Consider the following 15,051-nt stretch of genomic DNA (forward strand, 5'->3'; position numbering starts at 1 on the left):
ACAACATTCAGTGTTCTTCTATGTGTTAAAAACAAAAGAGATCACCATGAGAGTCGTGAATCATGTGGGACATGGAGGAAACCCAGCGTCTCATCTTGTATTGCTCTGGGAGTTTAGTTTTCATTTTATTGTCTTAAATAAAAAATACACCCAGAGAGAGAACGAGGAAGAGAGCAAGATTGCAAGACTGAAGAGAATAGAAGGTATAAATCATGTTTTAAACTAGGTCACGCCTTGCTACAAAGCCAAGAAACAGAAAGGTGAAGCTGCATTACAGTGCATACACAAACTGCCATCTTTAAAATTAAATACTATTGTGTTTTGATCATTATTAGGTTTTATACTATAGCACGGTTGAATTCTCGAATCTGCTCGTTCAAAAGTTACTGATTCATTTTCTATAACAGCAGCTCTGATGGTAGTTCTGGCTAGATTTCAAAGCAAAGGTTAAATCTCTCATTCTAATACATTATCTTTGCTATAGTAACAACGACAAGGACGTTCCACATAATCTAAGCCTAAAAATAAACTTTAAAAAAATGTGTTATTTAAAGAAAAAAACATAATTGCTGATATGATGAGGTAGGTTTGTGCAATACTGATTTTTCCTTGCTTGCAACTTTCTAGTTTAAACAAAATCATGATAAACAATATAATCATCCAGAACAGCAGCCTTAAAAGAGACAGGGAGGGTGTAAAATGATCAACTGTGCATTCGGGAGCTGCTTGATAGCAACGCCAATCACAAAAACGCAGCTGCATGAGGGATTTTTAAGTGTTTTGGCAGTAATGCACAATAAACAGCAAATAATTGGTTACAAATCGGTTGTCTAATGTCCTCACGGCCAACATTTTCTCATATTCAGCTGCTGCTTTGAGCGAGTCTGCAGTCTTTTTTTGACCAGCGCTCTTTGGTGCTGCGTATTTAATCACTTTTAAAGTGTTAGATTTGACACTTGGTTGTAGGACTATTTAATCTTTTTAATGCTTTTTTTGACCATTTGAGGCCAAACTTTTCTGGTGACCTCCCTAATCAATATAACATAAATATAAATATAACATAACAGTTAACAGTTCTGATCAATATAAATATAATAGCTAACTGATGATAATTACATATTCAGTTTTGAGCATGTAAGATGTCAGGAAAGGAAGGGGGCTGAACTTCCAGGCAATGTGAGTTAATATCAGACAGATTGAAACCTTCCATATACACTGACTCCCTCATCTCCCATTTTATTGTGGAGAATAAATCTGAGCTTTTGATGCATTTTTGATTGATAACTCATACTGGTGTACTTTGATCTCCAGTTAAATTGCAGAGGTCCAATGCCGAATGTGTAACAATCAATGGATATTATAGCATCTTGTAGGGACAATAAAATCGTTGTATCACAGTGGGGAAACTTTGTGTTAGGAAATGTTTATTTAACATTTATGGAAGGAATCTCCAGTGTCAGTACTTTGAAATCATTATTTTTTGCCAATGTTCTTCAGGACAGAAGATAAACAAAAATATTTTTTTGTCTTAATGATATATTATTGTTATAATGTATATGATAACAGGAACGAACTTGTCTTGCCGACGTCCCACAACATTAACTATAAACAGATCAAATGTATGACTTTTTCTTGGCATTTTTTTGTGGTATACAAGGAATAATACACTTTAGGACATTCTGTTACAGGAAAAGAATCGACTTCAAGGTGGTAACAGTTTTCTGATACGCATCACAACAAAATTTTCCTATAATTGTGTTGTGTTCCTTACATGTACATGTACAATAGCCAAACACAATCCTGTCTACACCGCTTTTAGTTCCCGTAAAGCTTCCATTTTGTGTAAAATCAGCATGTTGTTGACTGAGGCTTCTGTCTCTATGTCATGTGTGCACTTTAGTTACACGAAGAGCTGTATTTATCTATCTATATAACATGACAAGTGCAGTTCTGTTCATACTGTACATGAGCAAAGAAAAATTACATTCAAACTCTTGTATTTAAACAATTAACAATTTGAATTGTATTATATTGTATTTAACCCCCATAAAAACCCTCAGGTTTGTATGCCTGACATCACAGGATGCTGAGATATTTGAGAAAGTTGTGCGCACCATGGAGAAAGTCAAGAGTCAAGATGTTGGTGCTGTACACAGTGTAGAGAACCTCAGCTGAATCTCCTCTGGGTAAAAATCTCAGTTTCCTGCATGGACTGAGAAGAGCAAGCCTCCCACTCCTACTTTTTTTCCCCCCCAACGAGACCTCAGAGAGCATTCTAAGCAGTGGGATTGCTGTTTGGTTTGGCAATTGCAGTGTCTCAGCCCACAGGATCCTGCTGTGGGTAGTGAAAATAGCTGAGAACATCACCACGGTCTCTCTTCCATCCATTGAGGGCATTTACAATAAACGCTGCATCTGCAATAGCCACCAGTATTCTCATGGACACTTCTTACCCTCCTCCTGTCTACATAAAAACACAGTACCATAGCATCTAGGCCATTACTACAGAATCTGTAACAGTTTCTTCTCCAAATCTCTCAGGCTCCACAACACCCAGCTGCCAAAGTTTGTCCCATCTTCAAGAACGTGGTACTGTGTAATTACCGGAGAAGGACCTTAGCTTTCCAGTCCTTCAAAAAGATTTCTGTCAAAAGAAAATTTTTGTACATCTACTGCCATGGTGGCCACCATGTTTAGATCATGTGACAACAACAGCTAAGCAGGGACAAGATGCCATGAAAGGCACCTTTTGTACACAAAGCTTCCAGAGAAACAGGACATTTGGGATAAATGTCTTTTATCAGTGGTGCAAAAAAAGCTGCAAGAGGTAAAACCAGTAGACAGAATAAGTATAAGACTAATTTGGTACATTTTCTGTCAATTTAAGTAAAATCAGCAGTTTTGGCGATAGTACATATGGATCACAGTCTATTTTTTGGTTTTGACAAAGCACCACTTCTCTTCTGAAGTACGGGGAGTCATTTTAGCCACCTTTCACCTCTAGTTACGATTTTGTTGTGCAGTGAAGCCAGAAATTCGGTCCCAAACCAGAAATATCACGTAACTGAAATGCTAAGATAGGTGATTTCCAATAGGTGGTGAAATTGTTTGGGAAGAAAAGTCACTGAATATTGTATATGTACGGTGGTGCGTGAAAGTTTGAAAGAGATTTTTGATATTCTGCATAAATATGACTTAAAACATCAGATTTTCACAGACGTCCTAAAAGTAGACAAAGAGAACCCAATTAAACAAATGAGACAAAAATATTATACTTGTATTATATTCTAAATATTATATTGTACTTATTTAGGTACTTTCCGTATCTGGTGTGACCCCCTTGTGCAGCAATAACTGCAGCTAAACGTTTGCAGTAACTGTTGATCAGTTCTGCACATCGGCTTGGAGGAATTTTAGCCCGTTCCTCAGTACTGAACAGCTTCAACTCTGGGATGTTGGGGGGTTTCCTCACATGAACTGCTTGCTTCAGGTCCTTCCATGACATTTCTATTGGATTAAGGTCAGGACTTTGACTTGGCCATAACAAACAATTCACTTTATTCTTTAACCATTCTTTGGTAGAATGACTTGTGTGATTAGGGTCGTTGACTTGCTGCATGACCCACTTTCTCTTGAGATTCAGTTCACAGACAGATGTCCTCACATTTTCCTTTAGAATTTGCTGGTATAATTCAGAATTGTTCCATCAATGATGGCAAGTTGTCCTGGGCCAGATGCAGCAAAACAATCATGATACTACCACAAACCACGACATTACTACACCATATTGTGGTTTTTCCAGCCTGATGAGCATCAATTCTTTTTCTGAGGTCCTCAGAAAACTCCTTTGTTCATGCCATGATACACTTCCACAAACATGTGTTGTGAAGATCAGACTCTGATAGATCCCTGTTCTTTAAATAAAACAGGGTGCTCACTCACACCTGATCATCATCCCATTGATTGAAAATCATTGACCTGACTCTAATTTCACCTTTAAATGAACTGCTAATCCCAGAGGGTCACATACTTTTGCCACTCACAGATATGTAATATTGGATCATTTACCTCAATAAATAAATGACCAAGTACTAAATTTGTCTCATTTGTTTAATTGGGTTCTCTTTATTTACTTTTAGGACTTGTGTGAAAATCTGATGCTGTTTTAGGTCATATTTATGCCGGTATATAGAAAATTCTAAAGGGTTCACAAACTTTCAAGCATCACTGTATAAATACTTGTAGATGGAAATGTGACGGAAAAGGTGTGAGAGAATGTGTGTGTGTTTGCTCTTATATATAGCTGAGAAAAGACTTATTTATTCATACTGTCTGTGTGTGTGTGTGTGTGTGTGTGTGTGTGTGTGTGTGTGCGAGTGTGTGTACCTGATGGCGGAGGCAGGCTTGATGTCTGCAGGGTGTGAAGGTGGAGGAGGTGGAGGCTCGTGAGGTCGGCCGTACATGCGTTCTCCTGTGCGGTTGAGCAGCTCGCTCATCTGAGAGTATGGCAAAGCAGCCAGAGAGAACGAACCATCCAAATGATCCATGTACATTTGCCTGAAATAGGTGAAAAAAAGCAGGGTTACCAGTTGCTCATTTTATAAAAGTATTCAAGTCCACACACACAAAACACTGTGTATTACTGTGTACACTGTATATGGTTAAATATTCTCTCTCTCTCTCACACACACACACGCACACACCTGGGGTCATGGTAGGGTGCCAAGCCATTGCTAGTGTCTTTGTGTTTCTCTTCAGTGTCATCTTCTGCCAGCTCTGCCCCTAAAGCCAGTTTCTGCCACTCCTTTTTGCGATCATGAGGAGCTCGTGGTACCTTCTCTGGTTCTGCGGGACGATCGATGTTCTTTAGCTGAGTGAAGAGACAGAGAGCGAGTTTTATTATCACAAAATGTACAAACAGGCAGATAAATCTGCAAAGGGGTTGGGGAAGGAGTTCGGGGGGGGAACGTGGGCATTTAGTCTTAGTCTTAAATGTAGTGAGCAAAAAAAAAGGAGACTTCAGAGGGAACAAAAGAAAGGCGCATCTAGGTAAAGAAAGAAGAAAGAATGGGACATCCACATCTGCAGTTTATACCGCATGTGCAATGCTGAATTACATTTACACTTCTGCACTCCTAACATTTCACACCAATTTGTGCATAACTAAAAATACACTTCCTCTAGTGGATGTGTAAAATATATGCACGCACACACAAACATCATACTGTGTATAACTAAAAAGACATTTCTTCTCGTGCATTTGTGAGTGCATTTGTGAGTATATACACACACACACACACACACACACACACACACTTATTACTCAGTGTTCTGATTCAGTCCTCTCAGCTCACTCAATAAACTAAAAGGCCGATGCACACACATGCAAAGTAAGAGCAAAGTCTTTCATACATTAGGACATAAAGCAGTGTCAGTTGAGCAGCCATCACAGCAGAGAAACACACACACACCGCAGAATATGCCACAGCTTTATACAGACACACAGAGAGGAACAAACAGGAAACAAATAAATCTATATGGCTTATATGAGTCTGTTTAGGACATTCAGGAAGTGTTCCTAACTCAGCTGTTTCCCTCTCTTCACTGTTTAAATTATTGTAATGATTTATGGCACTTACAATTCATTATAAGGACCTATTAAAATCACCGATGTACAGTAATGCCTGACACAATACTTTATGCATAGCAGCAGTCTCAGTTTCTCTTACAGAAAAACAGACTTCAAATATAAAGTCTCATCCTAATCTGGTTATTAGTTTACCTGAAAATATGGATTGAATCCTACGTAAAGTGGAAAAAAAACCCCCAGCCATAGATTCCTTTGTTCCCTGTAATGAGATGCCTTACTGGCTAGTTATAAAAGTCTACACATATATTGTACGTTCTCTAATTCACATACCTGCCCTGGAAGGTCTAAATACTTATAGACCTGATCATACAAGCGAGGATCCTGTAACTACAAGAACAAATTATAAAAGAAAAGCACCACATGGATAATTGCAACTTTTAACAACATGCAATGGGTCCAAGCACAAATAAACTCTAAAAACACTGTTTATAAAAGCATCATGCTTAAACATGTGCACAAATTTGTCTTAGCGTGAACATTATAGAAAGCTGAAAAGAAAGAAATATGATGAAAAAAAAAAAAAGATGAGATGAGTGATAGTGCTGCACAACATAAACAATGAAAAATAAGTTACAGTTGTACATTTTTGGGTTGGAGTTAAAGTTAGAAAGAATGGCCAAAAAAAAAATGTCTAACAACAAAATGCAAAGCATTTTATAGAGTACAGTAACAATGAGAAGTGAAGGCATGGCATGAATATTATGGCATGAATACACAAATATGAACTGAAACACTTCTTATTCATGTGGCAGTAGCGCAATGCATATAATCATCCGCGAATACAGGTCAAGAGTTTCAGTTAACGTTCACATTAAACTTCAGAATCGGGAAAAAAGTGATCTCAGTGACACTGATTGAGGCATGGCTGTTGGTGCCAGGTAGCTCGAGTATTTCAGAAACTGCTGCTCTGAGAGTTTCTGTTTGAAAAATGTCCAGTAAGCAGCAGTTCTTTTAGTGGAAACGCCATCATGATGTCAGAGGAGGATGGCCAGAATGTTTTGAGCTGACAGGAAGGCTACGGTAACTAAAACAGCCACTCTTTGCAACCATGGTGAGAAGATAAGCATCTCAAAACTTTCAGATTGATGCTGTAAACCATATCAGAGTCCACTTCTGCATCAAGATTCGGCATGTTGTGTGTTCTAAATTGCTTTTCTGCTCACCAGGTTTTTAAAGAGTGGCTGTTTGACTTACTGTAGCCTTACTCTCAGCTTGAAGCAGTCTGGCCGTTCTCCATTGAACTGGGTCATTGCTGGAGAACTGCAACTCACTGGAGGTTTTAGTTCTTTCTTTTTCACACCATTCTCTGTAAACCCTGCGTGTGAAAATACATACCACAGCCATATCTCCCTGCAGTTCTCGCCTGGATTCCCACTGAGAAGGGTTGAGCCTGGCCAGTACCTGGATGGGAGACCTCCTGGGGAAAACTAAGGTTGCTGCTGGAAGTGGTATGAGTGAGGCCAGCAGGGGGCGCTCACCCTGTGGTCTGTGTTGGGCCTAAGGGCCCACCATAGTGACGGGGACACTACACTGTAAAAACAGCACCGTCTTTCAGATGAGACGTTAAACCGAGGTCCTGACTCTCTGTGGTTATTAAAAATCCCAGGACACTTATAGTAAAAGAGTAGGGGTATAACCCCTTATAATCCACATCTCTGAATTGTCTCACTTTTTCCTCTCCACTAATAGCTGGTGTGTGGTGGGCGTTCTGGCACACTGTGGCTGCCATCACATCATCCAGGTGGATGCTACACAATAGTGGTGGTTGAGGAGATCCACCCCCCGCCCCCCCATACTATGTAAAGCGCTTTGAGTGTCTTGAAAAGTGCTACATAAATGTATCTGTAAACCAGCCCAACTGACACCAACAACCAAGCCAAGTCAACGAGATCACATTTTCTCTACATTCTGATGTTTGATGTGAACATTAACTGAAACTCTTGACCTGTATCTGCATGATTTTCTGCATTGTGCTGCTGCCACATGATTGGCTGCTTGGATACCTGCATGAAATACAGGTGTACAGGTTCCTAATAAACTGTTTGGTGAGAGTACGTAGCATGAATGGAATAAAATTAAAACGAATGTGAACAGGCATGAGTTTTACTAATCCACCATCGAGTAGAGTTTTTTCTTTTTTTGTGGTTGATTACTTTAGTAAGGTGTCATTCATGTAATTATATTGATTTGGGGTAGTTGACAGGACACAATTTTCTTAGTACTTACTAATGTGACATGCACACGACAGTTTGGAGGGAAAAGCACTGCGGCAGAGATGAGCGATGAATTATAGTGACACTCTCAAACACACTGCTGCTCCTTGTCAAGCGCTAATGCACTGTGTTCGTCATTTCTTCTATTTGTATGTAGATCACGAATGGTGTGACATGTTCGGTGTTTCTATTGCGGCACTTTCTGCCCATCACACATATGTCCGCAAAGCAATATAAATGAGACAAAAAGTTAGGAAGATTGTTTAAACACACACACACACACACGCATACAGATCAGCACTTTGATGGCTCTACACATTCATACACAAACTCTCTTTGGAAGATATGGAGGTCTTATTTTTCTCATTTGAAATATTTAGTAACTTTAGGGTAACTAATAGGGAACATACAGTATGTAGGAACATTAGTGCAGAATATTTATCTGGTCCTGCGATGAAATTTAAAAGATTAAGATACTCAGGAATTACCAGCTACTCCTGAATCTGTTATTGCTCTAGCCGTTATGCTGTTGTTATATGATATATCTCCCAGTCATTACACTTTAGACAGTAGCGTAAGATCAAAGTTTTCACTCCTTCTTATCATGTAACCTGTCCTCTGCTCTGTTCTGTTACGCAACATCAATAATGCTGACCGACATGTAAGCAGCATTAGCACTTTCATTCCAGTTAAGATTTCTAATGACAGGAATCTAACTTCAGAATCCCAGCTCTGCTTCTACAGCTACCACAGATGTGTTGAAGTTCTCAATCATCTCCACCATCATGGTAACACCTCAGTTCATATTTGAGATAAGTTATGTAAAATATCGAAGGTTTTTTTTGGTTGATTACATATTCTAATATGTATGAGCATTAGTATATTTAGCTTATCTAGCTTAAAGGACTATTTGGCATTAAAAGCACTAGTAAGTAAATATAGATTCGTATCAAAGCTATGAAAACACATGCAGAATTGACTGAGTTGTCTTCTGGTATGAATATATCTGGGTACACCGACTGTACAAAGCAGGCAAAAGTGGCACAAATCCGATCTTTTTCTTCAAATATGACCCCGATTTTTTACCTCCTTGGCTGTGTGAACAGCAAAAAACACATTGAATCTGACATTTTCAATTCTGATTTTATCCACTTTGCCAATATGTGGCAACGAGACCCCTGTCTGAACAGGTAGATTGGAATTCATGCGACTTTTATGTCAATAAAAATCTGCATTTGTAATAATTTTGCCCTTCTGGGAAGGAAAGATGGAGGATAACAGTGAAAGAGGATTTCAGTGTCAGGAAAGTGAGGTAACAGACCTGATAAAACATTTGGGGCATTGTTGCTGTACAAGTAAAATTAGCAACCGCTCTGTATTTGAAGAGATCTCAAAGGAACTGGCTGAACGCGGCCATAGGAGAACCCTGCTGTAGTGTCAAAGGAAAGTTACAAGTTTAAAAGCAAAACTGGAAAGAAACTAAGGACGCAAACCAAAGAAGTGGCCGTGGCCAAATAACGTGCCCTTTTTCCAGCGAGCTTGAACGCATCACGTGACACATTGTTCCTTTGCTCATGCGAGTCAATTTAGGAGAATGATCTGTTCAGACTAATGTCAGATTGAAAACATAGTATGAACAGCCTACCAAAAAATTCCGATTTGGTCAGGAAATCAGATTTGGGCTACTTTTGCCTGCTGCGTGAATGTAGCCAAAGTCACAGTTACAACTGTTTTGTTTTCTTTACATCTATAGTACACTGGTGAAGTAAAATACTAGAAACAGGGTTTTGGGATCATATACAACAATAATGTTCCTTTGGCTGAATCCCAAATGTTTTCCACTGAAGTGCACTACATGGTTACAACAGACACACTAAGTACATCTGATGTTTGAGGATTTGTTACAAAGTCGTTTATCATTAACAGGAAGTATGAAAGGTCTTGAGGCCCTGATTTACTATCACTTTGCTTGTGTAGAAATACATTTCTAAGAGAACAGCATGTCTTGCCTGTTTCATTTGTTTGCCTTAATGAATATGCAGATTTTCTATCTAAAAGGGCAAAATGTAGGATGTTATCGAGGCAGATACCTCATACTGCAAAAACCTTTTTTCTATATGACTCACTGCCTTAAATCAGTATTACACTTGACACATAATTATGCATGTGAAACATATTTCAGCTTCCTCTTTAAAATCCAAAATAGTAAGCACAGGTAATCCCCTCATTAAATATTGGGTTACGACACCATTTATGTAATTACTCATTGTAAATCACGAGCTACACGGGACTCTGAGTCCTCTGACGGTATTAAATCAGGGCTGAAAAGTAAAATATTTAATAATTATCCAACCCATTTAGAATAATTTCACAGGCACATCGTCTTTTAAATAAACCCATGCTCACTTTTTTTATTTTTCATTTTTTTTTAAACCAGCCATTTCCATTCGGTCTGGGCTCATGCTGTCCTTGCCAAGTTTACTGATTCCCATTATGTCTGCAAAATCCATAAAAAAGGGCATAACATTTTGACCATTATACTTCTCTGGGTTTTGAGTTACAATACAGGACATGAAATAGCAATTAGTTGCACAGCCTTCGCTACATCTGGATCGATAGCAAATATGTAGGGGTGTAACCATACAATATATTATTTCATTCGATATGAGGCCCACACTCCTGCCTTTGAAATAGGTAGCTTCCAAGCTGTTTCACAAGCCAATACACTAGCATGCATGTGTACTAGCATATTAGCTAGAAATGATTATGCTCCGCAGCAAGCAGCAACTGGAAGACTGACTCAACTTTTTAAGTGTATGGGAGGACTTCAGCTTCCTGGTAAGTTATGACACTAAAGGGCAGTTTGTAGGATTGAAAAACACATCCAGGGCTACAGAGAGTTACGTGACTCTAACAGCTAACTAAGACAAGCAGAGTCGTACCAACTAGCCATGTTTAATTTCATTACTTTCTAATGCACAGCTTTTGCTTCATTATGTACTACTCGTATCACACAAACACTGTGCCATTATTCTATTATAACACTCTACTGCACGAGTTATTACATTTACATCAAATAAGTATTTCTGATGATGTTTATTAGTTGAATTAAGTAAAGTAATAAAAATATCTCAAAAAAAAAATTTGAGAGAGAAAAAAATCGGGGGGTAGCTGGTAAATCGTTGCCATATGAGATCAATGCACAATGGTGGAAAGTATCATATAGTCAAAAACACAAAATGTATGAGATTACTGCATTTCTAGAGTGTAAGTCGCAGAGTATTTATTTAGTTTTTTTGCCACCAGGTAAAAGTTATATCTTCTAGAAAGGAATTACAGCTGTAAAAAGTATGTGGATTGATTTAGTCACTCCAATTACAGTACATACAAAAATTAGATCCAAACATGTACTAGGGGAAGTATCTTTTTTCATTTAGAAAATAATGTGCAGTTACAAAATGCCTGAAATTCCAACAGTTTTTCTTACTTTGAATGTGAGAAAAATGTAAATATACTATTAGAGAAGCCTAGTGTCCTTTTTACCATGTAGGCCTGTTTCTATTCATTATTGCACATACCACAGTTCCGTTATCGCATGTTGTTGCCATATGGCAACAATAACATTTTACCATTTAACAGAATATTCAAAATATATAAACTTGTTTAAATTACAAAAAAAAAAAATAATAATGTTAACTTGGATAGTATTTAATTTTTTTCCTTTAAGTAGTTTTTACAAAATATTGAAAAATGCAAACAACATGTCCTGGTCATGTGACATTGCATTTTTTTTGTTAGGTCAAAGCTAAAGCCCCATTGTTCTAGGTACATAGGAAAATCGTAGTTTTGTATAATTTCCTATAAAAGAAATTGGAGATAAATTAATTGTTGCCATATGGCAACACCATGCAGTAAAAGGTTAATTATAGTCTATTTATAATGTTGAATGTTTTACTCCACTGAAAATAGAAATGTATAAAAAATGTATCATGTCATGACAACACCATATTTGAATTTTGTGTATCGTTACAACCCTTCTGATTAGACAGAATGAGTGAAGAAGTGCATGTGGCAGTGGGAGGTTGCAGGTTAATGGGTTCAGGGATTAGGATTTTAGTGGGAACTGGGCAGCAGGCTTAAAGAATCTGTTGTTCCTTGTGGCCAAGCTGTTTGTTTACGGTCTTACCTCAGGCATGAAAGGAAGAGGCTCATGGGGGCTACCCATAAAACCCTGCAGAAAAGTTAGATAAGGCACCTCAAGCTGTTCAGACTCAGAGAAAACACAGAAGAAGAGACAGGCAGAGATCAGATGCACAGAAGCAGAAAAGAACACAGAGCTACATGGAATCGCGAGAGAGTCGGATAGTAGAGAGGAGAAAGGATATTACGATATTTCATGTGTGCTAGTGAGATCTTCTCATACTAACCCTATTCTACAATAACAGAGGAAGCTTCAATATAAGAGGGTCAATCCTATCCAATATGAATTGTATGGTACGTGCAGAAGTGAAGAAACTTATAACCGAGGTTTCATCTCATCCTGTCATACACAATCTCTTATTAAATGTGTATAGAGACGTTTTGAAGAAAAGTAAAACTTGGAAGGAAGTAGCAGGCATCATTGGTGCCTCTGTTTGCTCGCTTACTTTGCTAATCTGCCAAGAGAGTTGGTACAAAACCTAGCATGCAACATGTAAATCAAACTTAAATACATTTTAAACAAAAGGAGTGTATATAACTCATACAGAGGGGTGAAGGTTATACATCTTGGTTGCTACTGTTTCTCATTGTAAGCTTGTTGTAAGCAACAACTATAGTGGTCTCTACTCATAAGGAGAGCCGTGTTATTTTCTGTTTTAAATGCATTAGTTCAATCCATTTTTATGTTCAATCCAAATATTTAATCTACAACCCCAATTCCAAAACAGTAGGGACACTAAAAACAGAATGCAATGATTTGCAAATCTCATAAACCCATATGTTATTCACAATTGAACAGAGAAAACATATCAAATGTTTAAACTGAGGAAATGTACCTTTTTAAGGAAAAAATAAGGTAATTTTGAATTTGATGGCCGAAACGCATCTAAAAAAAGTTCGGACGGGGACAACTAAAAGCTGGAAAAGTAAGTGTTACTAAAAAGAAACAGCTGGAGGAACATTTTACAACTAATTAAGTTAATTGTCAACAGGTCAGTAACAGGATTGGGTATAAAAAGAGTATCTTAGAGAGGCAGAGTCTCTCGGAAGTAAAGATGGGATGGAATCTGGATGGAAGCAGATTTTGCTCTAAAACCTGTATATACCTTTCAGCATTGATGGTGCCTTTCCAGATGTGCAAGCTGCCCATTCCATAGGCAATAATGCACCCCCATACCATCAGAGATGCAGGCTTTTGATCTGAGCACTGAAAAAAAACTGGATGGTCCCTCTCCTCTTTAGTCCTCTTTAGTTCCATGGTTTCCATAAAGAATTTAATTTCGATTTAATTTCCACTTTGCCTCAGTCCATTTTAAATGAGCTTTGGCCCAGATTCTGGATCATATTCACATATGGCTTCTTATTTGCATGATAGAGCTTTAACCAGCATTTGTGGATAGCACGGTGAACTGTCTTCACAGACAATGAGTTCTGGAGGTGTTTCTGAGCCCATGCAGTGATTTCCATTACAGAATCAAGCCTGTCTTTAATGCAGTGCTGCCTGAGAGCCCGAAGATCACAAGCATGCAATATTGATTTTCACCCTTGTCCCTTGCGCACAGAGATTTCTCCAGATTCTCTGAATCTTTTGATGATATTATATACTGTAGATGATGATATATTCATAGTCTTCACAATTTTACAAAGAGGAACATTATTATGAAATTGTTGCATAAATTGTAGATGCAGTGTTTGGCAGATTGGTGAACCTCTGCCATATTTACTTCTGAAAGCCTCTCTAAGATACTCTTTTTATACCCAATCATGTTACTGACCTGTTCCCAATTAACCTCCAGCTGTTTCTTTTTAGTAACAGTTACTTTTCCAGCCTTTTGTTGCCCCGTCCCAACTTTTTTGAGACGTGTTGAGGCCATCAAATTCAAAATGACCTTTTTTTATTCTTAAAATGGTACATTTGCTCAGTTTAAATATTTGATATGTTTTCTATGTTCTATTGTGAATTACTTTCTGTTTTTATTGACATTTTACACAGAGTCCCAACTTTTTTAGGAATTGGGGTTGTAAGCTAAGATCGGATTTCTGTGCATTATCAACATTTCTTTCTATTAACTTGCTTTAGTTTCCTTTTTGCGAATTTAATTATTCAGTTTTGTCATGGATTGAATAAACAGTCAATACAGGTGCATTTAATCATCATTTATACACGCTTCAGTAAATTACTATGTGTTACTGCATAACTGAGGTGGTAAATAATGTTAGTAAAGGGAACATTAAGGGAACATTTTACCAGTATCATGTAATATCTAATATACAAATATTTATACAAATCCAACAGTTTCAGCTCTTGCTTATTTGAATATTTCTAAAATACTGCTGATCATTTTCATTGCCATCTGCAAACATTTAAAAAAAAAATTAATAAAATGTAAAATAGAAATCTGCCTGCATTACACATGAAATAGTACTGATTTGGATTAAAATAATGTAACTATGTGATTTAGTGATTCCAGACAAGGATATGGTTTTTCAAGTCTGATAATGAATCCACAATGAAATGGAGATACATAAGAGTTTTGATTAGATTGTAAGAGGCTCAGATGTTGATACGACCCTTAAATGTAATCCAACTGAATTAGAGGTAAAATCGCCATGGTAACTGTGGGTGGGGAGTAGGCCAGGGCTGTTAGTCATGCACTGTAACTGGTGCACCATGGCAGGGGCACAGACTTGCTAAGTGTTAATGGCTGATTTCAGGCCCGGGGCGAGTTGATCATGTGATTCTTGGAGTATATAATTACATATATTTTATATATATGACACACTTGCAGTGTGTGCAAGGATGGAGTAGGTTTGAACAATTCTTGAGGAAAAATGCATTGTTTTTGCTTCCACCTTGATGATGCCCTACTCAATACACAACTAGTGAGGGGGAGAGAGAGAGAGCGAGAGAGAGAGAGAGAGAGAGAGAGAGAGAAAGAACGAGAGAGAGAATGAGGGAGAAGGCTGGAAAACACCCTTGTTCATTGA

At 37.9% G+C, this 15,051-nt stretch overlaps 1 protein-coding gene across 8 annotated transcripts in view; it reads right to left on the minus strand.

Annotated features, from left to right (window-relative positions):
* wasf1 (WASP family member 1) overlaps nt 1-15,051 on the minus strand; it is a 92,191-nt gene that overhangs the window by 2,297 nt on the left and 74,843 nt on the right. For 7 of the 8 annotated variants that reach the window (XR_008388187.1, XM_053646238.1, XM_053646208.1 and 4 more), the window contains 3 exons: nt 5,921-5,977; nt 4,704-4,870; nt 4,387-4,557 (listed from right to left, as the gene is read on the minus strand). Coding sequence is in view for 7 of the 8 variants with exons in the window: in XM_053646238.1 (XP_053502213.1) it covers nt 4,387-4,557; nt 4,704-4,870; nt 5,921-5,977 (395 nt within the window). In the remaining variant the exon portion in view is untranslated. The remainder of the gene's footprint in view (nt 1-4,386; nt 4,558-4,703; nt 4,871-5,920; nt 5,978-15,051) is intronic. The other variant, XM_053646265.1, reaches the window with a different exon arrangement.

This window comes from Ictalurus furcatus, chromosome 2, assembly GCF_023375685.1.
Source record: "Ictalurus furcatus strain D&B chromosome 2, Billie_1.0, whole genome shotgun sequence".
In the NCBI taxonomy this organism is placed as follows: Eukaryota; Metazoa; Chordata; class Actinopteri; order Siluriformes; family Ictaluridae; genus Ictalurus; species Ictalurus furcatus.